The sequence below is a fragment of the Arachis duranensis genome, chromosome 8, assembly GCF_000817695.3.
Source record: "Arachis duranensis cultivar V14167 chromosome 8, aradu.V14167.gnm2.J7QH, whole genome shotgun sequence".
Classification (NCBI taxonomy): domain Eukaryota; kingdom Viridiplantae; phylum Streptophyta; class Magnoliopsida; order Fabales; family Fabaceae; genus Arachis; species Arachis duranensis.
In genome coordinates this window covers 11,089,048-11,112,851 of record NC_029779.3, presented here as the reverse complement: position 1 = coordinate 11,112,851, position 23,804 = coordinate 11,089,048, and the positions used below count along the sequence as shown (strand labels likewise).

General features: G+C 34.1%; 4 protein-coding genes across 14 annotated transcripts; all 4 read left to right on the top strand.

Moving 5' to 3' along the window:
- Nucleotides 1-1,582: 1,582 nt before the first annotated feature.
- On the top strand, nt 1,583-7,942 carry LOC107460827 (pectin acetylesterase 11-like). Of its 11 annotated transcripts, none has more exons than XM_052252429.1 (12): nt 1,583-2,155; nt 2,409-2,538; nt 2,614-2,693; nt 2,772-2,858; nt 2,938-3,062; nt 3,288-3,341; nt 3,500-3,724; nt 4,989-5,132; nt 5,396-5,496; nt 5,645-5,699; nt 7,453-7,496; nt 7,662-7,940. In XM_052252429.1, the coding sequence occupies exons 2-8, from the start codon at nt 2,481-2,483 to the stop codon at nt 5,101-5,103; spliced, it is 744 nt and encodes a 247-aa protein (XP_052108389.1). In that variant the 5' UTR covers nt 1,583-2,155; nt 2,409-2,480; the 3' UTR covers nt 5,104-5,132; nt 5,396-5,496; nt 5,645-5,699; nt 7,453-7,496; nt 7,662-7,940. The 11 variants fall into 11 exon arrangements, with proteins under 11 accessions (XP_052108389.1, XP_052108388.1, XP_052108391.1 ...); XM_052252428.1 differs by having other exon boundaries at nt 7,453-7,520; XM_052252431.1 differs by lacking the exon at nt 5,396-5,496 and having other exon boundaries at nt 7,453-7,520; nt 7,662-7,942.
- Nucleotides 7,943-10,955: 3,013 nt separating this feature from the next.
- Nucleotides 10,956-13,513, top strand: LOC107460784 (uncharacterized). Its single transcript, XM_016079179.3, has 2 exons — nt 10,956-11,302; nt 12,207-13,513. The coding sequence occupies exons 1-2, from the start codon at nt 11,090-11,092 to the stop codon at nt 13,233-13,235; spliced, it is 1,242 nt and encodes a 413-aa protein (XP_015934665.2). The 5' UTR covers nt 10,956-11,089; the 3' UTR covers nt 13,236-13,513.
- A 4,945-nt stretch (nt 13,514-18,458) lies between these two features.
- On the top strand, nt 18,459-19,986 carry LOC107460735 (protein SEEDLING PLASTID DEVELOPMENT 1-like). Its single transcript, XM_052253238.1, is given in 6 exon segments — nt 18,459-18,635; nt 18,728-18,919; nt 19,060-19,221; nt 19,272-19,322; nt 19,460-19,636; nt 19,789-19,986. Coding segments are annotated over 6 exon segments (957 nt in total).
- Nucleotides 19,987-21,008: 1,022 nt separating this feature from the next.
- On the top strand, nt 21,009-23,107 carry LOC107460783 (uncharacterized). Its single transcript, XM_016079178.3, has 3 exons — nt 21,009-22,348; nt 22,420-22,648; nt 22,736-23,107. The coding sequence occupies exons 1-3, from the start codon at nt 21,417-21,419 to the stop codon at nt 22,898-22,900; spliced, it is 1,326 nt and encodes a 441-aa protein (XP_015934664.1). The 5' UTR covers nt 21,009-21,416; the 3' UTR covers nt 22,901-23,107.
- The last annotated feature ends 697 nt before the right edge of the window (nt 23,108-23,804 follow it).

The following is a 23,804-nucleotide window of genomic DNA, read 5'->3' as shown; positions in this document are numbered from 1 at the left end:
CTAACGAATTTGATATATTTCTTATGTTCATGAAATGGAAAGATATTTGTGTATTATGTCGTATGGGGTGGTGGACTTATGCTAATGACAAAATAGATATTTTTTAATATTTTTTTGTTCAGTATATCGAAGATAGTTGTGTATGAAGTTGTATGCTTCTGAGTGGTGACAACGATATCTATTTTTGCAAAAATAATAAAAACTAATAATGTAAAAATATCTGCTAGAGAGACAAGAGTATGATGTATTGATGTTTGAGGATTTTAATACTCAAAACAAAAGTGAGTAGTCATCAAAGGTTACGGCGCCAACCTCAAGCATTAACCTCACATATGATTGTAAACTAGTGTATTAACAGACAATAAAGTATTAATAACTGATTTATTTTTTATTTATTATATATGTATAAAAATAATAAAAGTAAAACTAATTATAATAGAAGAAGTATATAGAACTAAGACTTTGAACTAGTCAACTTAAACAATATTATTTAATAATTAATTTTTAAAAGATTAAAATTTAAATAATTAGCATTAATTAAGTTTTGGGTAATTAGGATTAGAAAAAATAATCTCCCTAGAAGTCTAAACACATCTTCAGTAATCACTCCTCTCTATGTCTGGACCTTCCGTCACTCAGAACGCCGCCTCGTCACTATTAGATTGTGCCACACACGTCGCCGCCGGAGAGAACTCTTGGGTGAATGCCTCTTCCCGCGCGATTCGAAGCGACGCCGACCACCGCAATCCTTTCTACTTTCTTTCCATCTCTCATTTCCACCTTCTCAATCCTTTCTACTTTCTTTCCAGTGAACTAATTCATATTCTTTTAGTTTTCTTTTTTTCTGATTTTCTTCTTTTTCCTGCAATTTAATTTAGAATGCAATTGTTTTTTATTGTTAATTTTGATCTTTTTGTGTTCTGTTATTACTGATGAAGATTTAGGCATGCCATCATTTTTGAAAACAGGAGAGGAGCTACATACTGCGAAAGGGGGCAACGGCCCCCTTTAATTTTTAATTTTTTACATGTAAATTATATGTAAATTTCAGTTTAGTCTCTTTCAAAAATTTATTTTAATATTATTTTATTATGTAAATATTTTTAACTCCCTCTAATATTTCTTCTAGCTCCGCTCCTACTTAAAAATTCCACACAGCAACACCATGTAGTACCCAAAATTCCAAATCTTCTAATTGTTGGACATCTTAGAAGGGATGGTAAGTTCTTCCTTAGATATTGTTAAAACTTCTATTGTATTGATCAATGCTAGATGCATTGTTGGGCTTTGATACTTGAAATTAAGTAGGATAACAAGGGAAGTAATGTTTTGGTTAGAAGTTATATGGTAGTATCAATCTTTCCTAGTTTAAATTAATTATCAACTTATTCACTACTACATTATAGACATTTAGTAACATTTACCTCTTAACATTTATTAAAATGTTAGTAATTATAATAAAATTATATCTTTAAGTAACATTTATACTAAAATGTTACCAAATACATTTTTTTCCTTTTAAAATATTACATATTCCTAATTATTTATTCATATTTAGAGGAACAAGCAAACTTCCTAGGTCACAAAATCAAAATTTCTCACTCCTCACATCCAAATTTCGCTCAGATTGCAATCTAATCACTTATTTCTTCACGCATTTGCTTCGATCTTGCTGGATTTCAATTCCAGTCTCGCTCTTGTTCGATCTCGATCTCGATCTCATCTCGATCTCGATCTCATCTCGATCTCGATCTCGCTCTTGCTCTCGCTCGATATCGATTCTCGATGGAGCCAGCAAGTTCAACTTCACCGTGCAGAATGACGGTGGTCAAGTCACGCTCAAGACCAAGATTGTTACTGCCAAGATCACTGTCACGCTCATTGACGAAGACCCGCTCGCGATCTACACCATTGATAAGGTTCTGCTTCCGAGGGAGCTTTTCAAGGCCCTGGCTCCGTCTCCTTCGCCCGCGCCCGCACCGGAGCCAGCCGCCGTGGACGCTCCTGCATCCCCGAAGAAAGAGGGAAAGAAGAAGAAGCAGAAGGCAGCCGACGCGCCGGCAGATGAGGAATCAGCGCCTGCGGATTCGCCCAGTGATGCCGCCGATGACAGCGCTGACGACGGTAACGGCGCTGTTAGGTTTGACGACGTCAGGTACGGTAACGTCATCTTCGTGGTTATGGCTTTGTGCTTTGGATTTTCGTTGCTGTAAACTGTGAGTTCTGTAATATATATGTGTTGCTTTAATATTTTTCTTACAAGAAAAAGAGAAATTTGTTTTTCTTGAGGTATATCCCTTTCCGAAAATTGAAATGTTAGGATGCTCAGGGAATAGGAAGATGAATGCATGATTTAAGTTAAAGTGAAAGGCTCATATTTTAAAGCAGTTGTGTTTTGTTGCTAATAGGGAGGAGAATGGTGCAATGATGTATCTACTTGCCTTCAACGCAAGGACACTCGCTTAGGTTCATCCAAACAAATGGATACGCAGTCTGGCTTTAATGGAATACTTAACAACCAACAAGTTTATAATCCAGGTTGGTATATCCAGAGTTACACTACACATATTCAAATTCATATTGTGTTATGTTATGTTATGCATTTGTTTCCAGATTTCTACAACTGGAACAGAATCAAGATTAGGTACTGTAACGGATCATCATTTACTGGTGATGTGGAAGAAGTTGATCTAGTAAGTGTTTTCAAAATTCTGAAGTACACGAAAAATATAAATTCTTATGATATGATATTATTTATGTTGTGAAATCAGACAACCAATCTGCACTTTCGAGGAGCAAGAATTTTTGAAGCAGTCATTAAGCATTTACTTGCAAAAGGAATGGAGAATGCTAAAAATGTAAAAAAATGGCACACAAGTTACATTAAGGCTATTCCTATTCTATGATCACTCACTCACTCAATTACTTATTACACAGGGTATTCTATCTGGATGCTCTGCTGGAGGATTGGCTGCTATATTGAACTACGATCGCTTCAAATCCTTCCTACCAAATGGCGCTAGAGTGAAATGCGTGCCAGATGCCGGCTATTTTATCCATATGTATGACTCCTTACTTAGTTTTGCTCTGCTTCTTCATACTTGATACTTGCTTAAATATGTTGTGTAACAGACCATATGTCTCCGGAACAAAGCACATTGAAAATTTCTACAATGGAGTTGTTGAAACTCATGTACCCTACTCTAGTCTTGGCCTCCTTTAACTTTTGAATTTATTTTTCTACTTTTCACCATAATGAGTAACATAACTCGTCTCCGTTGTTATAGGGATCAGCAAAGTATTTGTCTAAGTCCTGCACTTCAAAATATGGTGCTGGCTTGGTAAGTCTATGATTGATTTGTGTAACTGTGCAAGCAAGAAGCACATTATTAGTGTAAAGCACATGGTCTCTTCAAAGAAGTTCCCTTTCACATGTTGAGAGATTAGAAATTAACTTCTCCCGGACATTTTTCATACTCTCAATCCCCTTTATTTTCAGGTTCTGCTGGGGATATGGGTGCCGGAAAATCCAGCCTCGTTTTGCCGGAATGGTCCCAGTTCAATGGGGAGTGTATGTTTACAAGGAAGAAACAAGCATGAAAGGTATCTGCTTTAGTGGGTCGCAACAATTCGGGTTGGAGAATATACCTCGTAGTCCAGGGAGTTTGACAAAGAAGAGATTATCTTCTGCTGAGGACATGTTGCAATATAATGAGTTGACAAGGTTGGGTGACAATTCTCTCTACTCTTGGCCTGTTTAATTTTTATTCATTGGGTTATCAATTTGCATTTTCTGATGAAGAAAAGTTGTATTTCTTTTCATTTTTCTTGTTCTATATACATATTAGGATAATCATTGCTTCTAGTTAGAATGCTTCTTTGAAAAATATCTTGCCAACCTATCCTTACATTTGCATTTATGTGTTTATGGCTGGTTTAACTAACTTGGCCAGAACATACTTCAGAATTGTTGATTTGTTAGTAGCATTATATCATGATTAAGTAACGCTTTGACAAGTCCATTTCTCTGTATAGACTTGCGTTTGCATTATTGGCTAAGCTGAACAAATACTTTCATATGCTGACTAATAATCAAAATTTTCGATTTCAAGAAATATATTTTGAATATATCAATTAAGTAAATTAGTAGATTTTTGTACGTTTCAAATGTGTGTGTATTTGTAAATTGAACAAGGAGGATCTCTTTATATCAATAATCTAATTAGTAATTATCAATATCTTGACTTATTGAAGAGAAGAGAACCTTCACCCTGCATGCAGTTCTTTGTTAATCATTTTTAAATAAATGAATAAATGATCTCTCTCTCTAAAATAAAGTCTTTGATCAATTGAAATTTTGTACCTTATCCATGAAGAATACTATGACAGCATAACAACCATTGCAAACTTCACGTATATGAAGTATAAAATAGAAATGTGTTATTATAAAGACTCCTAAAATAAACATTATTTAATAACACTTAATAATTTTGTTATATTTTAAGTCTCATTATTTATTTAGCTTGACCATTGTCCCAAAAAAATAAATTTGATCTTTTAACTAAAAAAATAATTGTTATTTTTGTCGTTAATAACTAAATTTTGTAGATCTGTCAGTGTTGGAGGTACATGGGCATTGATTCATTGTTCTTGAATGTTGGATGAACTCTACCAAACAGCATATGCCTCCAAAAGTTTATCTTGCAACAGCTGGTTGGCTAATACATACAAATCAATTGTCTTGTACAATCCAATATTTAAGTTGGTAAATCCGAAAGGTAATTCACTCATTAATATATAAAAATGTTTACATGGTGAGATGTGAATCATTTAAAGGAGCACATCATTACGTGATAGACTCATTTTTCTGATAAACTCATTTTTCTGATGCGTGATGTAAGGATGTCTTGTTCATTCTAGCTATGATGATTAACAATTCAAGCTTTAGCATGTGTTTTTATTCTTTTCATTGTTTGCTACAATTGCAGGAGTCAAGCAAGTACCAGTACCATGAGAAAATTTTTATTTTTATGGCCTTGTGGAAATTTGTTCTGCAGAAATTGGTGGTATTTCCTCTCAAACTTCAGAATTTGTGGCTTTTGAACAATTATATGGGGAATTGTTTGGATAAGGTAAGAATATTAGGATAAATCAATGAGATTCTTCATTGCTATGATGATTAAAAGTTGAAAAGCCTAAAACTTTTCTCCTATTTTCTGTGATGAACTGTTTCCTTCAATATATATAGCATATTCTTACAAAAAGTTCTAACTATGCTGTGCTTGTAATTTTGAAGTGTTACTGTTTGACTATGATTTTTTAGTATGTCTAAGACCTACTTATTTGCCAGCTGCATTGAGATATTAACTCTCAAATATTCGTCCTGCTTGTATAGGATCTGTAGTTGTTTAGGTTAGACGGATAAAAAGCAAGAATGGGGACAAAAAATAGTAGGATGCAACAACTGATGAAAAACTATGGAAGAATTAGAAAGGGGTAATATATTACTTTTTCTCAACTGTTCAAAAAGATCTAAATATTAGAAAAGATCTACACTGCCTTGTTGTAGCTTGTAGATAGCTATCAGTTAGGTCAGGAAGATCATGTTAATAACCAATTTTATTTTTTACTTTTATTTTATCAGAGGTGAATGGTTGGAAAGTGGAAACTTTACTTGGGATTCCAGATCACCAGCAGAGGTGATTCCATAATTATTTTTCTTTAATTTTATTTCTGCCTACTATATGAGTTCTTATTGCTTTTTTGTTTGATGTATATCAGATGAATTTGGTTGACTGGTTTAAGGGAATGGTAATAAGTCGTCGCAACGATGAGCTAGTCAAGCAGATAAATACATTTTTTTTAGGATTAGGATAAGAACTAAGTTTTTTATGTATATAGTATCACTTTTTCTTTTCTTTTTTATATGAAATGTTTATAGAGTTTAAGTGTTATAAGTATTTTTTCTTTTTCTATTTTATTTGCATCACGAAGCAAATTTGTACAATGATTATTGATTAATGAAAGAGGTTATAAAAATTTCATTTTATGAATTTGTGAATTTAATAAAATATTTCATGTTGTAGTAATTAATTATAGTATATTTATATTATATATAATATAAAATAAAAAATAGTATAATATAACTTAAAAAATGTTACTAAAGATTTTTGTAATATTTTTTTAGTGTTACAAAAAATATTTATGGTAACATTTTTTGAAGTGTTACAAAAAATATTTATGGTAATATTTTTCTAAGTGTTATATAAAATATTTTTTGTAACATTTTTTAAGTGTTACAAAATATATCTATTGTAACATTTCTTTAAGTGTTACTAAAAAAGGTCTATTGTAACATTTCTCATAATATTACTATAGAAGATCTATTGTAACATTTTTATTAAATGTTATTAAATCTTTAGAAAAATGTTAGTAAAATTTTTTAGTAACATAGAGTATATTTAACACTTGTTAAAATGTTACTAATATACATAGCTAACATTTTAATATGATTTGGTAATATTTTTTAAATGTTAGTAAAAATCAATTATGTAGTAGTACAATGTAATAAGATAGTTTCTTGTTTAAAGAAAGCTATTGCATAGCAAATTCTTAAGCATTTGGATAATTATAATTAAAACATTGAAATCTTTATTTTCTTTAAAATCTAATGTTAGCTGTGTTAATTGAATTATTTGTTCAGGCTACTTTTATATATATGGCTGAAAAATTATTAAGCTACTGTTTCTAAGTTTTGTTTTTTGCATATTATAATCTTGTTCTATTCCATTAAAAAAAAATCAAAGGTGTAAGAAAAGAAAAGGAAGGAAAACTTATGTGATTTCTTATTCTTGTTATGATTTATATACTCCTTAAATTAATTTGAATTGCTTCTATAAAATAAAATTATGAAAATTTACCTATTCATATTTTGGGTACTTGTATATTTACTTTTTTTTTACTAGTTTCTGGTTGGTGTCTAGTTATTATTATATATTTTCCTTTATGAGAATTCAAAGAGTTAGAATTTGCATTGAGAGCAGCATACCTTTTCACTGATTGAGGACATATGAGGACATATGCAGAGCATAAAAATTATACTCTGCTCTTACATTGTGACATAAGCATCAAGATAAAACCAAGTTCCTAAAGATTTGTTCTAGTTGTTATGTATTTTAATTTATGGATTATTTTTATTTTGGTGGATGTTTCATTTGCTTCTAGCTAGATATTTTTTTTATTCTATGTGGATTTTTTTTCTTCTGATTCAATTATGTTCTCCATCTTATATATTTTGGTTGAGGTGCTTGTAGCTTGTATGAAAATTGTTAAATGGTTTGTTGGTCTGTGATATATGTATCATATATGTAGGGGATTCTAAACCTATGAAGATGTTTGAAAGAATAAATTTGACAAACAATCAACTCATTAATTATCGATGTGTCCCTGTAGAAAAATGGTTGATCTTGATTGGTATTGCTCCTAGTTCTTCTGAGGTATAGTGCCTTGCATGTGTTACAGTAAGTAGACAACTTGGTTAATTACATTCAAACTATGCTTATGTTTTTTAATTTAATAAGAGGAAAATCAACAAATTAAATAAGATGAGTTGCTAAAAAATCACAATAGCTCTATTTATTCTTCATTTTTGCTTTTTGCAGAAGCAATATATCACATCATCAGAAGATACACTCAAGGATTTCGAACTGCAAGATTACATTGAAAAACAAAAGTCTACTTTAAGATGATTGATAAATTGAACTTATGGAAGAGGAATTTGAAGCAGTTGATGAACCTGATGAAGTGAAAAATACGTGATCAAAGTGTAGCAGATAGAAAGTTGTTCTTTGTTTAACTAGTTGTATAATAATGATACAACAATTTTCTAAACAATGTAGCCTCACCCCTCTAACAAAATATAGGATTCTTGTATTATTTATTGTCATGATGAATTCTTGATTCTACAGTTTGCATGAATAAGTTGAATGAATATTATGATTCCTTTTATTGCATCTTAGCATAATGACAAATTTATTATTACTTATGTGGGATAAACTTTTTTGATTTGTTATTCACATGGCTTCTGTTAAAGTAACATCCATTTAGTATGGAAAAAAACATCTGAATGCTTGACAGAAATAACATCCGCTTAGATCTTTGCAAAAACAATCAGGTATCTACACGGAAAAATATGCCGAGTAGGATTTAAAAAAAAAGGTCATGCAATTATTAAACAAATACAGTCATCCACAACTGTAACACAAAAAAACTAGGATAATATATGAAGAAACCTCTATTTAGTCTGAAGATAAAAGATGCTTAACAGAACAAAAAACTACTTATATCTTGGCTAAGAAAAACAAGGTACAAACACCAAGAAACCTACCGAAGAATATTGAAAAATAGAAAAGACATTCACTTTCTAAAGAAAATAGAGGCATCCCTACTATTTAACACAGATAAACTCAGAACATACATATAGAAACATCCATTTAGTAAGGTAAAGGAACATCCTGATTCCTAGCAAAAGCAACATCCATGTAGATATTGACATTAACAAACTGGTATCTACATAAAGAAACCTGTCGAGTAGCTAGGTTGATTGCATAAAAAGGCCATACAATACTTAAAGAACTAGATACATCCATAATTGCAACACAAGAAAACTAGTAAAATATATAAAAAAAAAACTTTCATTTAGTCTGAAGACAAAAGATGCTCCTAATTAATAGAACGAAAATCCACTTATATCTTCTTGGCAAAAAAAAATGTACAAACACCAAAAAACCTGCCGAAGAATATTAGAAAACAGAAAAGACATTCACTACCTAAAGAAATTGAGGCATTCTTTATTGATTAACACATATAAACTCGAAACATATATTCAAAAACATCCATTTAGAAGGGTAAAAGAACATCCTGCTGCATAATATCCACGTGGATGTTGCCTAAAACAAGAAGCTATCTGCACAAAAACGCATTGTGCATGGCCTAAAAAAGTAAATACTTTAAAAATACTATCACAAGTGTCTCAAACGGGATATAGAATCATGATTTTTCTAGATATCTTTCTTTTTCTATTGTCTTCCCCCCTTGTTTGGCTTTTTCGTAGATAACCCCGCACGCTGCAACATGGTCTTTATGCTTGGTGCTGTGAAGGGGGTTCTCACTTCCTTAAGTTTGTTTCTGGCTAGTTGCGGCATACAGAATAGTTGTCTAATACCGAAAGTAAAGCAGCTTTCAATTCCTATCAATTGCAAACAGCAACATCGAAACTCTTAACAATTACAACTTCCTTTTTCCCTAATTTCAAAAACATCCAAGTTCCAATTGCATCAACTCACCAAAATAAAGCAATTTAGAGAACAACATCCAGCAATTCATCAAAATTTAATCCTCTGTATAACACATCCTAATTGAAGATGTACATTTACAAAATCAATTAAGAACCATCGACATACACCCTAGAATGAACATCTATTTAATATGAACAGCAATATATAAACAAAAAATTTGTGGATAAAATGGTGTTGTTTCACCATGTGTAGATAATTGAATTCTTTGTGTTTTTCTATTTGAATTGCAAACTGCGCGTATCGAATACAATAAATTTGAGCATGTACATGTAGAGTAAACTAAGTAGTAATTAATCGCCTAAATTTGAATACCATCGAAGACACCAACGCTTAAAATAAACAGCATCCAACCTTTTTAATGGGAAATAAATGAAATTTTGTAGCAAAAAAATAGTCCAATTTAAAAAAAACTACACAATCAAATCTCCACACATGTAATTTAGCAAAATTCAACTCCTAAAGATAAAGCAACTTCCAATTTCTAACTATTGCAAGCAGAAACTTCGAAACTCTATCAATTGCAACTTCCAATCCCTACTTTCAACAACATCTAAGTTTCAATTGCATCAACTCACCAAAATTAAGCAATTTAGAGAACAACATCCAACAATTCATCAAAATTTAATCTGCTGTAGAACACACCCTAATTAAACATGTACATTCACAAAATCAACTAAGAACCATCCACTTACCTGTTACAACTGTTTGAAAATGCTTGTAGAACTGAAGCTGGCGACTGAACTAAAGGAGACCTCTCCACGCCTCCAGCAAGCAGGGATGGTCTTCATGTAGTGGTGTTGAGTGTATCGGACAATCGATAACTGGTTGACGCAGATGGTTGTTGTTGCATGCGCGGCGGAGATGCGACTGAAAGCTCAAGAAGAGAGTCGCTGAGGATGCACTGTCGTCGTTGGGACGGTGCGCCGTCGTTGGGGATGGTGCTCGCCGTGGGGATGGTGTTCGTGCTTGCTGATGCGCCGCCGTGGGACAAAGTATATGATGGCTTTGAGGTGGAGGGTGAAAACCGATGGGAGTAGAAGGTGTTGGGGTGAAATGGTGAAATTTAAAAAATTAATGTTACATCTGAGTAATTTGGGGAATGATTTTTGGTAAATTGGGCTTTGAGATCCAGCCCAAAAGATGTTGTCAGAAGTTGGCTGATCCCACTCTTGGTTTTCGAGCAGAATTGATTGTAATAACAAGCGATTTATAATTGTTAACGAGCTATAGCTCAAATGACATAGTCTCTCCAAACTTATCTCGAATTTGTGCGTTCGAGTCTCATTTTTAACTTTGAAAAAAAAAATGGTTCAAAATTTGATTATGAGATTTTGTCAAAAGGATGGGTTATGCTAACGAGTTATAGTTCAAATGACATAGTTTTCAAATATTCACCTAGAAGCCGCAGATTTGAGTTTCACTCGTCTATTTTCACTCATTAAACATTGAATGTTAGTGTTTTTTTTTTTTGGGACGTGCGATGAATGTTAGTTTAGGTATACACCCGAGGGGACTTGGGCCTAAGTAATATTTTTGTTGAGTCCAAAATCAAGATCAATAAACCAATCAAAATGTCATTTCCATTGTACTCCAAAAAAGAGGTGCATTAGTTTGATAAAAGGAAAAGAAGTTGACCCCAAAAGCTATCATCATCATTCATCTTCCACTGAAATGATGTAGGAAACGAATGAACACAATTTGGAATCAAATTCCATTAAAATCAGTAATTTAGTATGCAGGTTCATTGTACCTGCACTCACCCACCCATGAGATTTGCGCCTTCTTCTTCTTTTTCCAAATTCATTGGCTTTTCAAAGCATTTCCACACTCTTATTGCTCCTTCTTCCCCAAAGTTATCGCCTTTCGTTCTTGCTGCCACCATGTCCACCGACACTCTTCCCACTCAGAATCACACCACCGCCACCACCACCCAACGTCCTTTGCAGGTTACACCTAACACTTCTTTTTTTTTTCTTTTTCTTTTTCAGATCGTTTTATTATATCTGCTCCAATTGTTCAGCTAGTTTGATTTCCTTGATGCAATTGTATTTCACATCATAATGCAGTGTTTCTTTGCATTGGTCTTTTGTGTGTCTTTCTGAATTGCTTAGTTTTATGGTAAAAAGGTTGTAATTTGGTACAACTTAGTTTGTTGGAGGATGCTATTATGATTAGCTTGTTAAACCTTCCTAATCAAGATGCAATGTCCTAGTAAATTGAGTAGAGCTTGTAATGGGGGAAGAGTTTGGCTTTGTTTTCTTGTTTGTAAACTACCTAGTCATGGTTTATATAGAACAGGGAAAGAAGAATGCTGATGACTTAGCTCTTAAAAGATATTATATTTTTCTTAAGATATCTCAATTATGATATAAAAAATTTGGTTTCCCACCTATCCCTCAGCCTAGCAGGCCAAGGACTAATTTGCCGCAGATCTGAGTTCCATTTAAGTGTTTGTCGCTGGTCAATGGGTTGCTGCATACACAAAACCGGATTCAAACCTCCAACACTTGTTTATGTGGACTAGTGAGTTAACCACTAGTCCAACCCAACTTGGTTCTCAATTATGATAAATTAGTTTGTGAAAGATCAACATTCTTACAAACTAGTTCCTAAACAACAAATTGCTAATAAATTAGTTATTAGTCCCTAAAAAAGGTCGTTTGTTAACACTAAAAAGCTCAGTATTGAGTACCATATTAGGGACTAATTTATCAGTGTTTTGATAGCTCAGGGGTCAAATTGGTGATTGTCCTGCAAAAGTTATGAAAGATACAAAAAGTAAATAAATAAAAATGATAGCACTGCCAGCTGTTGTATCTGATGCTTGCTAATTATGTATTTGTTTGTTAGGTTGCAAAGCGCTTAGAGAAGTTCAAAACAACAATCTTCACCCAAATGAGTAGTCTTGCAATCAAACATGGAGCCATAAATCTTGGTCAAGGATTTCCCAACTTTGATGGTCCAGATTTTGTGAAGGAAGCAGCGATTCAGGCAATCAGGGATGGAAAAAATCAGTATGCCCGTGGCCATGGAATTCCGGACCTGAACCTTGCCATTGCTGAGAGATTTAAGAAAGATAGTGGACTTGTGGTGGACCCTGAAAAGGAAGTTACAGTTACATGTGGGTGCACTGAAGCAATTGCTGCAACTATATTAGGATTAATAAACCCTGGCGATGAGGTTATTGTGTTTGCTCCTTTTTATGATTCTTATGAAGCTACTTTATCCATGGCTGGTGCAAATATAAAATGCATCACTTTGCGCCCTCCGGAATTTGCTGTCCCAATCGAAGAATTGAAGTCAGCTGTGTCGAAGAATACTCGTGCCATTATGATAAATACTCCTCACAATCCTACCGGAAAGATGTTCACCCGAGAGGAACTCGATTCCATTGCATCTCTTTGCATTGAGAATGATGTTCTTGTTTTTAGTGATGAAGTCTATGATAAGTTGGCATTCGATATGGAGCATATTTCACCCACTTCGTTACCTGGCATGTTTGAGAGGACAAACTCCACTCCTATGCAGTGGGCAACAGCAGAAGCTCTTAGAGCACCAGAGTCTTACTATGTGGAGCTAAAGAGAGATTACATGGAAAAGAGAGCTATTTTGGTGGAAGGATTGGAATCTGTTGGCTTCAAGGTATTTCCATCAAGAGGAACCTATTTTGTGGTTGTAGATCACACGCCTTTCGGACTGGAAAACGATGTAGCATTTTGTGAGTATCTAATTAAGGAGGTTGGGGTGGTGGCGATTCCTGTCAGCGCGTTTTGCTTGGATCCAGAAGACGGAAAGAATCTTGTCAGGTTTACTTTCTGCAAGGATGAGGGAACACTGAAGGCTGCAGTTAAGAGGATGAAGGAGAAGCTTAGAAAATGATCCTATTGCATGATCAAGTAATGTGATGTGAAATCATTACAAAAGTGTTGAGTTGTAGTAACTTCTGGTTTATTGAATTATATGCTTGGCTATCTAGTCACAGGTCCTCATAAGCTGGTAATTCATGTTGTTCAGAGTTCATCTAACATTTTTGGTTAGGGGTAGTTTATTCTTTTGCATGTTTTCATGGATCTTATCCCCTGCCCCAAGCCTTTTCCCCCCTTGTTTTGGATGTAATGTACGGAATAAATAATAATATGGATGATGATATTTTGGTATTGTGGTATTGGCAAATTTATTTTGAACTATGGCATACTATGGAATTTTAGTATTCCTTTTAAAATTCATCCATGATGAATTAACATTAAGATCTGAACATATTATTCAAATGGCAGGTAGATCTGAGGGAATTAGTTCAAGTTATTATGAGTTGAATATTGATTCAAAGAAATGATTGCCAAACCCTAATTGAGGAAAGCAAATGATGAATTGTAGTAATGGGGCCTAGAAGAAAAAGAACAAACTAATGGGTAAGGATGAATTGTTTTTGTCTGTAGTTTGTGCATGCTAGAAGAAAACAATAGCCCTAAATATAGGTAAATCATACAATTTAGTAATGTATATAAAATGTATTATACAAGGAAGAAAAAAGAAGAAGAAAAAACTAAATTGTCAATTATTAGGATGCAATAATTAGACATATACTGACCTAGTGATGAATCATAGTTAGGAAGAATGAACATGAAAGGACATTGAAATAGAGATTATTTACATATAAATTGCTTGAGAAGACTAAATTTGAGTGCAGTCTGAATCATATATAGTGTTTTATACAGGGATTAATGCCTGCAACCAATGTATCTGTTAATGATTTGACAATACCTTAACTCTTCCATTTACTTATTCTTTTTGGGTCATCACTTAATTAGGGATTGCACTAAATCTTTGTGAATCTATCTGAAAAAAGAGAATGAGGATCAAGGTAAACTATAGCCTTGTCAGGCCCACCTTTTGGGCCCATTTAAGAGACAGTGGTTATACATGTGCTATGCTTTATACCTTAGGCCCATTTCGATTTAAATTATCTTGGTTTCTTGTTTGTACTTGGTATGGGAAGACAGATGAGGATCAGCAATGTTTGATTATTACAAGCTTCTACTCTATTATTATAACCACTGAATTTTATATTTGCTTATTTATTATCTTTTTCCTTGTGGCATTCATGCCATACAAAAATTGCTGATCTTGCTCTAAATTTCCATGATTTTGTTGATGTAAGTTTAGGCCCACAAGTATCAATCTCATAATGAGGTATACTCAATTTGCGGCTTAGGTCTGGCCCACTGTAATTGCAAGATAAGGAGTAGGAGAAAAAAAGATTAAAATAATAATATCTAACATGACTTTGAGATCCATTTGTATTAGGCTATTTGCACGCATGTTATTAAGTTCTTATTTAATCCAATATGACCTAAATTTTAATCTCATCCGATTCAATATTCATAGTTTTTAAGCTTAGCTTGATTTCACATATTTATAGATTGGATTGGATATCAAATACTGGATATACCTGTAAAATATAAAAATATTTAAAAATTGTATTTTTATAAAAATATTAATAAAATTTTTTTACTCTTTTAAATATATTTATTTTAAAAATATTATTAAATATATTTTTTTAAATAATATAACATATAAAAAAATTGTGTTTGTACTTTTAAATTGAAAAGTTATAAATATTTTTTGAAAATATCTATAAGGAGATAGTTTTAATTTAATTTGTAGATTCTAAAATTAAAAAAAATAATAATATAATCTTATATATTAGTGAGTATCTATATTTATTTTTATTGTTTATTATATTATATTTATGTTTTTAAAATCATTTTTATTTTAATTTACTAAATATAATTGTTATAATTTTTGAAAAATTACCTTTAAAAAATTAGTTTTAATAAACAACTTTTGAAAAATCAAATATTTACTAAATTATATCAACTGAATTTAATAAGAGTTAAGCTTAATTAGTTACTGAGATTTTCTTTTTTATCCGTAAGATAATGAAATTTTGACAATATATAATTGAAAGAAAGGGATATATTCTATTTGATTTCGAATAAACAACTTTTTTTTAAAAAAAATCTAAACCTAAATTAATACGTGAAAAGCGTGAGAATAAAAATATAACTATCATTTTTTCTTCTGACTAATAATAAAATGATTTTGCGATATTTAAGTAAAGTTATTTAAATTAAAATATTTTTAATCATTTCTTTTCGTTCAAGTCCTATTAAGCTTAAAATACTTACTTTGGATATGGTAGGGTATTTCAATTATTTTTCTATAATGGCTCAAAGCCTCAAACTCTATGAAAAAGAGTTCTCATAAATTGACCACACAAAAGAAAAAAAAATCAAAATGAAGATAATTAATTTATGGTTTGTAGCTATGCTTTCTATTGGCTAGGCATGAATGTACAATTCTCAAATGCTCAGTGAGTAATAATTATGGCTAACCTTGAACCACTTGCAAACTTGTGTTTGGTGATAATTAGAACTAGTATTGTAACATTTTAGCTTTATTTAATATTTATTAATTATAATTAAAATAAATAAGAATTTTAATTAATAAATGCTAAATAAGATAAAATTTTACTACTTTTTGTCTCTTTAATATTATTGTTTATTTTTTTGTTGCTATTATCGTACTTCAATTTTTCAAGAACCTAAAATTAGGAGTGTAAAGATACCAAGTGAATCAATCACTTATAATGGAAACATTTGCTAAAGAACGTAATTAATGGCATTCTCTTAAGTTAGGAATAATTATCACACGTACTTTTTCTTATGAGAAATCACTATCTAATTTCAACAAATTATTAATATATTTTATTTGAAAAGAAAATTTGTCTGAATTAATCCCAAGTCAGAGGAAGGTAGCAACAAGTACTACTATAGATCTTTGTTAATTAATAGCAATTGTTGTTTAAATTCATTTAATGTGCCTTAATTATTTAGTGCGCTTTGAGCTAGCTATAATTTTAGAATATTGAGGCAAGTTGATGAAACATGAAAGAAAAAGAATATCATCATCAAGAACTGAAAATTGAATATCCTCCAATCAGAAAAATAATAATCGGTTCGGGAGATCCCCTTAAGGAATGATGTAACAGTTAACACACACACATATATATATATATACTAAAGTTTGCGTTTGTGATGGTTGTTAATAATTGACAAAAAGACTCCGATCAAAGACATTACAAAAACTAAAGAATTTTTTTTTTACGGTTGAACCTTTTTCGTTCATATCTTAAAATGAGATTCATTTCTAAACCTAATTAATCATGATTTAAAAATTGCCATTTACAATTCTTGATGAAGAAATTAAATCAAGTCACGTCTTTTCAATTCTGGTTGCTAGCTGAACATAATAAAGTAGCTGAAATTCACAAATGATTTGTGTATGTTAGTCATTGCTTAGCATAATTGACTTAGTAACATCAATGTTATTCACCGAAAAAAATATATAAAATGTAAATGATTGAAGGATGATAAATTAGTGATGCACAATAATTGACTAAGCAAATTTTTTTTCAATGTCCAAACGGCACATTAATAAATTAAAGGAAATTAATTCATGTGAAAGGAAGAATAATCCAACACATTCACCACCTTGTTTGCTTGACGTCAATCGATTATTACACGAATTTAAATTAATTAAACATGTACTGATTTCACCGTCGTCGCACATGAGGAAGTGTTATTTGCATGTTAATTATATTATAAATCTCCTTACTTTGTTTTGTATCTGATTTGGTGTTATTTGCATGTTAATTCACTTGTTTATTTTTATTATATATGTGTAAAATAATAAAAATAAAATTAAGATGGTAATAAGTGTTTTATAATTTATTTATGATGTATCGACTTTAAAATTTTAGAAATAATATTTGTTATGAATTATATATAATATAGATATAGAAGTAGAGATAAAATAAATATAAATATTAGAAATATTTAAATTTAATTTACACTCTAGTTCCAGTAATCTTATATAATTTTTGCATTAAAAATAAGAATTGTATTAATGTTTGTTTTCATCAAGTCAATCCTAAACAAACGTGTTATATGGTTGAACCGCTTGGGGAGAAAATTATTTCCTTTAAAGTTATAATTTTTTATCATTACAATTAAGTTATTTTCTAACAGGTAATTAAATTGTTAATTACATATAACATGATCCAGTTCAATAAATGATCATCTGATTGAACTAATCTTACAATATTTTTATAATTGTGGTTGAAAGTATAATCATACGGATCATTCTGAGTATTTGACAAAAATGGAGCAAACAAGAAGGAGAAAAATATGTATTATTCATCCAGAGAAGTAGAAGAAACACACAACTTGATATTTGGTCCCTTGTTGATATGAATAGTAGTTGAATACAAAAAGAAAAATGATGCTTTAAAAAAAAAAAAGAATCTGGATGATAATGAGTTAATAGTCAAAATCGTCCCTAAAAGATATCCCGATCTTCATTTTAGTCCCCGAAAGATAAAATTAATCAAAATCGTCCCTGAAAGTTACTCACGTTGATCGAGTTTGTCCTTCCGTCATCTCAGTTGGTGATGTGGCTAACGTTTGCTAAGCTGGAACGTTAAGTGCCAGCGTGGAAGACTCCAAAACGACGTAGTTTCATTCCTCCACCCCCAAATCAACGGAACGACGTCGTTTATGGTCCAAAGCAAACATTCTTCCCTTCTCTCCTCTCATAACAACCCTCTTCAACTTTCGCTCCAAAAACCCTCGTCTTCTCTCTACTCTAGTACTATGCCAAAAGATCCTTTGATCAGAACCTCGCAGCGTTATTGACGATTCCTGTGTGTGTCGAGGCTTGTAGAGAAGTTGGCTCTACTACGTTGGATAGTTGGAGGAGCTCGCAGAGGAGTTTCGCTGTTGGAGGAAGGAACAGTAACTGCCATAGGGTAAATTTTATGTTTTTTGTTTTCAAGTTTCTCATGTTGATTTTTTCCCTTCATGTTTCTCTGTGAATGCCTCAACAGCAAAGCACTTTTACCCAAAATGGTCTGTGACTGTGATTGTTCATGTTTCTTCATCAATGTAAATTTTATGCAATAATTTCTTTAGTCACGCCAAAAAATATCATTTTAAAGTTTTATGTATGTTAATATTGGTCAAGATGAGTTATTTAATATGCATGTTTGAAGAAGCTTGCTTGTGCAGAGAGATTGCTAGGATGCTGGCAGATGAGTTAAAGAAGCGTGTTGTAATAGTGGATACATCTAATGAAATTGGAGGTGATGGTGATGTTCCTCATGCGGGCATAGGCAGGGCAAGGAGGATGCAAGTTCCAAATGTACATATGCAGCATAATGTCCGTACAAATCTCGTTGGCTCAGTTTCATTTTTGTAGAACAAGTTCTGATAAATGAACTTCTGTGACACTATTCACGCTTCTCTATGCAGGTTATGATTGAAGCAGTTGAAAATCATATGCCTGAAACCATTATAATTGATGAAATTGGAACAGAGCTTGAAGCATTAGCAGCTAGTACCATTGCTCAAAGAGGAGTCCAATTGGTTGGAACAGCACACGGAATGACAATTGAAAACATAATAAAAAATCCTTCTCTTTAGAATCTTGTTGGTGGCATAGAGGTGAAAACTCGCTCTTTCCTTTTTCTCATCAGTTCCCTTTTTCAAAGAGTGAATCAAGAAAAGTTCAGAAGCATATAAAAATAGAATATTTGTAATGCTTACACACATTAGTAATGTTTGTTGAGTATTTATACCAACAGAGTGTAATCCTTGGAGATGAAGAAGCTAAGAAAAGGAAAGTGCAAAAGACAATTCTAGAAAGGAAAGGACCTCCTACATTTACTTGTGCTGTTGAGTTGATATCTAAAACTGAATGTCGCGTTCATCATAGATTAGATGCAACTGTGGATGCCATTTTAGCAGTTATTTTTCAATCCCCTGTCCCAAAAAAGTTATTTTTCATCATACTACTAATGGATCTGTGACTACGAAGAGGTCACCAGTTCAAGTGTATACTTACAAGGTATTCAAGGGCTTTTATACCTGTCTCGTTTTCCATGTTGAATGGATTTCATTCTTGAAAACATGCATTGGCCAAACTCTTCTTGATGCCTGCCTTTCTTATTAACCTGGCACTTGTTTCATGTTGGATGCATTTAGATTCTTGAAGCTGATCTACTGCAAGTAGCAAAGGTGATGGGACTTGAAGATTTAGTAGATGTAACAGATGATATTGGAGCTGCTGATGCAATTCTAGCATCCAGTTTTGAGATACGACAGAACCCATGGATTCGTAGTGTAGCGAAATTTCACAAGTTACCAATTTTTGTTATTAAAGTGATTTTTGGTTGCCTCTTTAGTTGTTACTTCGATGTATTCTCTTTATGTTATAATGAACTTCTGGTTACAATAGAACACTATCATGTTATAATGGCTTGGTGGTGGTTGTTTGTCATTATCTTCTTATACTGAGTTTTTGTTTCTTGCAGTCTAATACCATGGCACAAATAGTACAAATGGTCAAAGCAGTACATATGATCCTTGGGCTAGAATCATTTGGCCCTGCACCGAAAAAACCTTACAATGATGCTCTTGATATTGAAATCGAGGATGATGAACCAAAACGAAAACCATCTCCGGAAGAGATTGATGCCTTGGAGGTACAAGCCTTTTCTTTTCTCAGATGACCTAAACAACAACAATGAAGTTCAATCACATTCTCCCCCTCCTCCCCCAGTCCTAAACTAACTCACTGGGTATCTCGCACAAGTATGGAACAACCTATCCAGATTCTCTCTTGTGCCGGATTTCTTGATTGTCGTCTTCAACCCACAAAAGCAAGTCTGGTCCTTCATCTTCCTCCTCCGTCGCATGGAAGAGTTCGACTCATGGCTACCGATAGACTGCGACGGCAGGTCACCACTGCGGCTTTCACTCATCATAGCAGCGACTCCTCAAACATACATCGTCATCTACTACGAGAATCACGCACATTTATGCTTCAGATTGGGGGTTAGGTTAGGGTTGTGACTTTAGGACTAATTTGACCTAAATAGGCAAACATATCTTATCAGCATTAACCGTTGCTATGCTGGAGTCTTCCACGCTGGCACTTAACGTTCCAGCTCAGCAAACGTTAGCCACATCACCAACTGAGATGACGGAAGGACAAACTCAATCAACATGAGTAACTTTTGGGGACGATTTTGATTAATTTTATCTTTCGGGAACTAAAATGGAAATTGGGGTATCTTTCAGGAACGATTTTGACTATTAACTCGGATGGTAATATATAAACCATACAGATAAAGAGGCGCCAAGGCATGCAAATTCCAATACTAACCGAAATGGAAATTTCTCTTCTATGATTCTAAAAGAGAACCTTCACTAGCTTTTAACTTGTTTGCGATGAATAATGTTGAGATTAATAAAACAATGAACGAGTCGCATGCTAAAAAGATTATTCCCAACCATATTAATATTAAAGAAAAAAAGAGTGTGACGGCACGTGCCGGCCTGGTACAGTGAGTAAAGCGAAAAGGCACGGCATCGAATAAATCTAAGATCCGACGACCACATCTCCCCGTCAAGACCGGGGACCTCGATTAATCCAACGGCCACCAAGGCATGTCAAGAATCATGAGCATCCAACGGCTCAATTTCAACCTGAGTCCCCTTGTATCGCCCCATAAATACACCAACCCACACATCTCACGCCCCCTTCGTTTTTACTCCTAACCTTCACTCCCACCTTCCAAGCAACTCAATTTCCCATTTCCCCAACTATTTATTAAGAAAACATAAATTAAAATAAAGAAAGAGAAGAAACTTGATATTTGAAAATTTTTCTATTCCGAATTCCAGTTTTTTACGTTAGCCAGTGTCTTTGTGTGTGGGTGTGGCCGGCGTGAAATGTTGCCCGCGGCTGAGAGCAGGAGGCCCATCGTCATAAGAATATCCCGGTACCGGAGACGCCAGTGAGAAGAAGATCCAACGGCCAAGATTGATTTTTTATTTGATTGATTTGATCGGATTCTGGAGTCTGAGTTAGTGAGTGAGTGAGAGAGAGAGAGAGTGGGACCCGCACACCAAAAAGAAGAAGGAGAAGGAAAAAAAAATGGAAACGGCGCCGCAGAAGAGCCAGGCGAAGCTCACCCGAACCCAATCGTCGCTCCTCCGATCTTCCCCCACCATCCGATCCTCCATCCAAAGCCTCTCGTCCGTGAACGAAGAAGACCTCCTCCTCCAAGAACACCACCACGACGACGACGACGAAGACGAGAAGAAGAAGAGCACGAAGCCCAGGGCGGGCGGGCCTGGGCTAGGGCGACGGCGACTTTCCACCCAGGCCCTGGCGGTTGCCTCTGTGGGGTTCCTGGCGGCGTGCTCGGTGTTCCTGTACGTGTTCTACTTCTTCTTCTACGAGATCCCAACCTCGGAGAACGTGCTTGTAGCTCTGATCTTCATCGCGGTGGTGCTGTACTTGGTGTCGAAGAACAAGAGGCTGATAAACCGCTCCGTTTCAGGTCTGAAGCAGTCGTGGGAGGAGAGCGTGAAGCGGTTAGGGTTGTCGAAATCCCAGGAAGGTTGTTCGAAACCGGTTCAGTGGTTCATAGGGGAAACAGGGAAAAGAGGAAAAGAGAGCATCAAGAACAGCAAGAAGAAGAAGAAGAAGATAGTTCGGGAAGGGGTAGAGTTCTACAGCAATGGGGATTTCTACGAGGGGGAGTTTCACATGGGGAAGTGCAACGGCAGTGGGGTTTATAACTACTTCGTGAACGGCAGGTATGAGGGCGACTGGGTGGATGGCCGTTACGACGGTTACGGGATTGAAAGCTGGACGCGTGGGAGCCGTTACAGGGGCAAGTATAGACAAGGCTTGAGGCATGGCTATGGTGTGTACAGATTCTACACCGGCGATTCTTATGCCGGAGAGTGGTGTAACGGTCAGAGCCATGGTGTTGGTGTTCAGACTTGTGCTGATGGCAGCTGTTACATTGGCCAATTCAACTATGGCGTCAAGCATGGACTCGGTTGTTACCATTTTAGGTAACTTTCTTGTTCTCACTGCTCTGCTTTTTTCTTAATTGTATAGAATTTTGACAATTTCTATCTTGTAGAAATGGGGATAGGTATGCAGGGGAGTATTTTGGAGACAAAATCCATGGATTTGGTGTATACTACTTTGCCAATGGACACTGCTATGAAGGAGCATGGCATGAGGGACGCAGGCAAGGTATCGGAACTTACATCTTTCGAAATGCCGACCGGAGATGCGGTGAATGGGATGCTGGCAACCTCAAGCACCCTCTGCCACCACACTCTCATGCCGTCCTTCGAGCACTTCAGGTATTCAATTCATTCAATCGTCCTGCTGTTTCCCTCCAAATAAACTTGCTGTTTTTTTTCCTTATCTATGTGTTTCTCTAATTGCAGGCTGCAAGGAAAACGGCCGATAGCGCGATTAACCTTAGGCGCGTCGACGATGAGGTGAACAAAGCAGTGATAGCTGCTAACAGGGCTGCCACGGCGGCTAGAGTAGCCGCCGTGAAAGCTGTTCAGAACAGAATGGATGGACAATTTTGCGATACTGATGTCTAAGAATTAGGGTATTAGCTTTTTGTTATAGAAATGTAAATTTTCCTTTTTACTAATTCTGAGTACTTATTTCTTAAGGTGTCACCCCGGATAGCAAAAGCTTGCTGGAGGTTGATCATAGTCATCCTTTTTTTTTTTGGTCTTTTTCAGATGTTTGTAACATGTACATAACCATGTAAATCAAATCAATGAAAGATGAATTTTCTAACATTTTCACCGTGAGGCAAGGCAACATCCTAAGTGAAGTTTACTAACTTGAGCATTGGTGCTAAGTTATCAGTGTAAGATTGATCCTTATTGAGAGAATGCAAAGAATAATGGGGGTGCCCATACCCTGATTCCACCCAAATTGTTGACACAAGAAAGCACAAGGATATGAAGGTGATAAACTTCAACTACTCCCAATGAAGAGTCAAAAACCACCCATCACCATAAATAAAGAAAGAAATAATGTCTGCTTATATCTATGCAACTCTATTATTACATGTTGTTCATGATAGTAAACATTAGCATTAGGCAAAGGCCATTTCATTTTACTTAGATAGAATAAAGTTACAAGAGGAGGAAAACAAAAATGCATCACATTATAAGAATCCATGTGCGCTCTTCTCATGTAGGACAATGACATGAATTCTCTTTTCAATTATTATTATTTACCATCATTATAATTAGTCTTTTTTTTTTTTGGTTTAAGACTCTAGGCACATGATGTTTGTGGTGGGTAAGAATGTAAGATCTTTATCCCTTTTTCCTCAGAGAATAAAAAAGGAAAAAGACTCTGGCTTTTCTAGCATGCTGGATCTACAATCTGAGTTTCACTCGTTCTATAAAAAGCATATAAATTATAAAAACTCTTCCTTTATTTTTTCTTCCTCCTTTACTTATCTTTTAGCGTTGGTTTTTTATT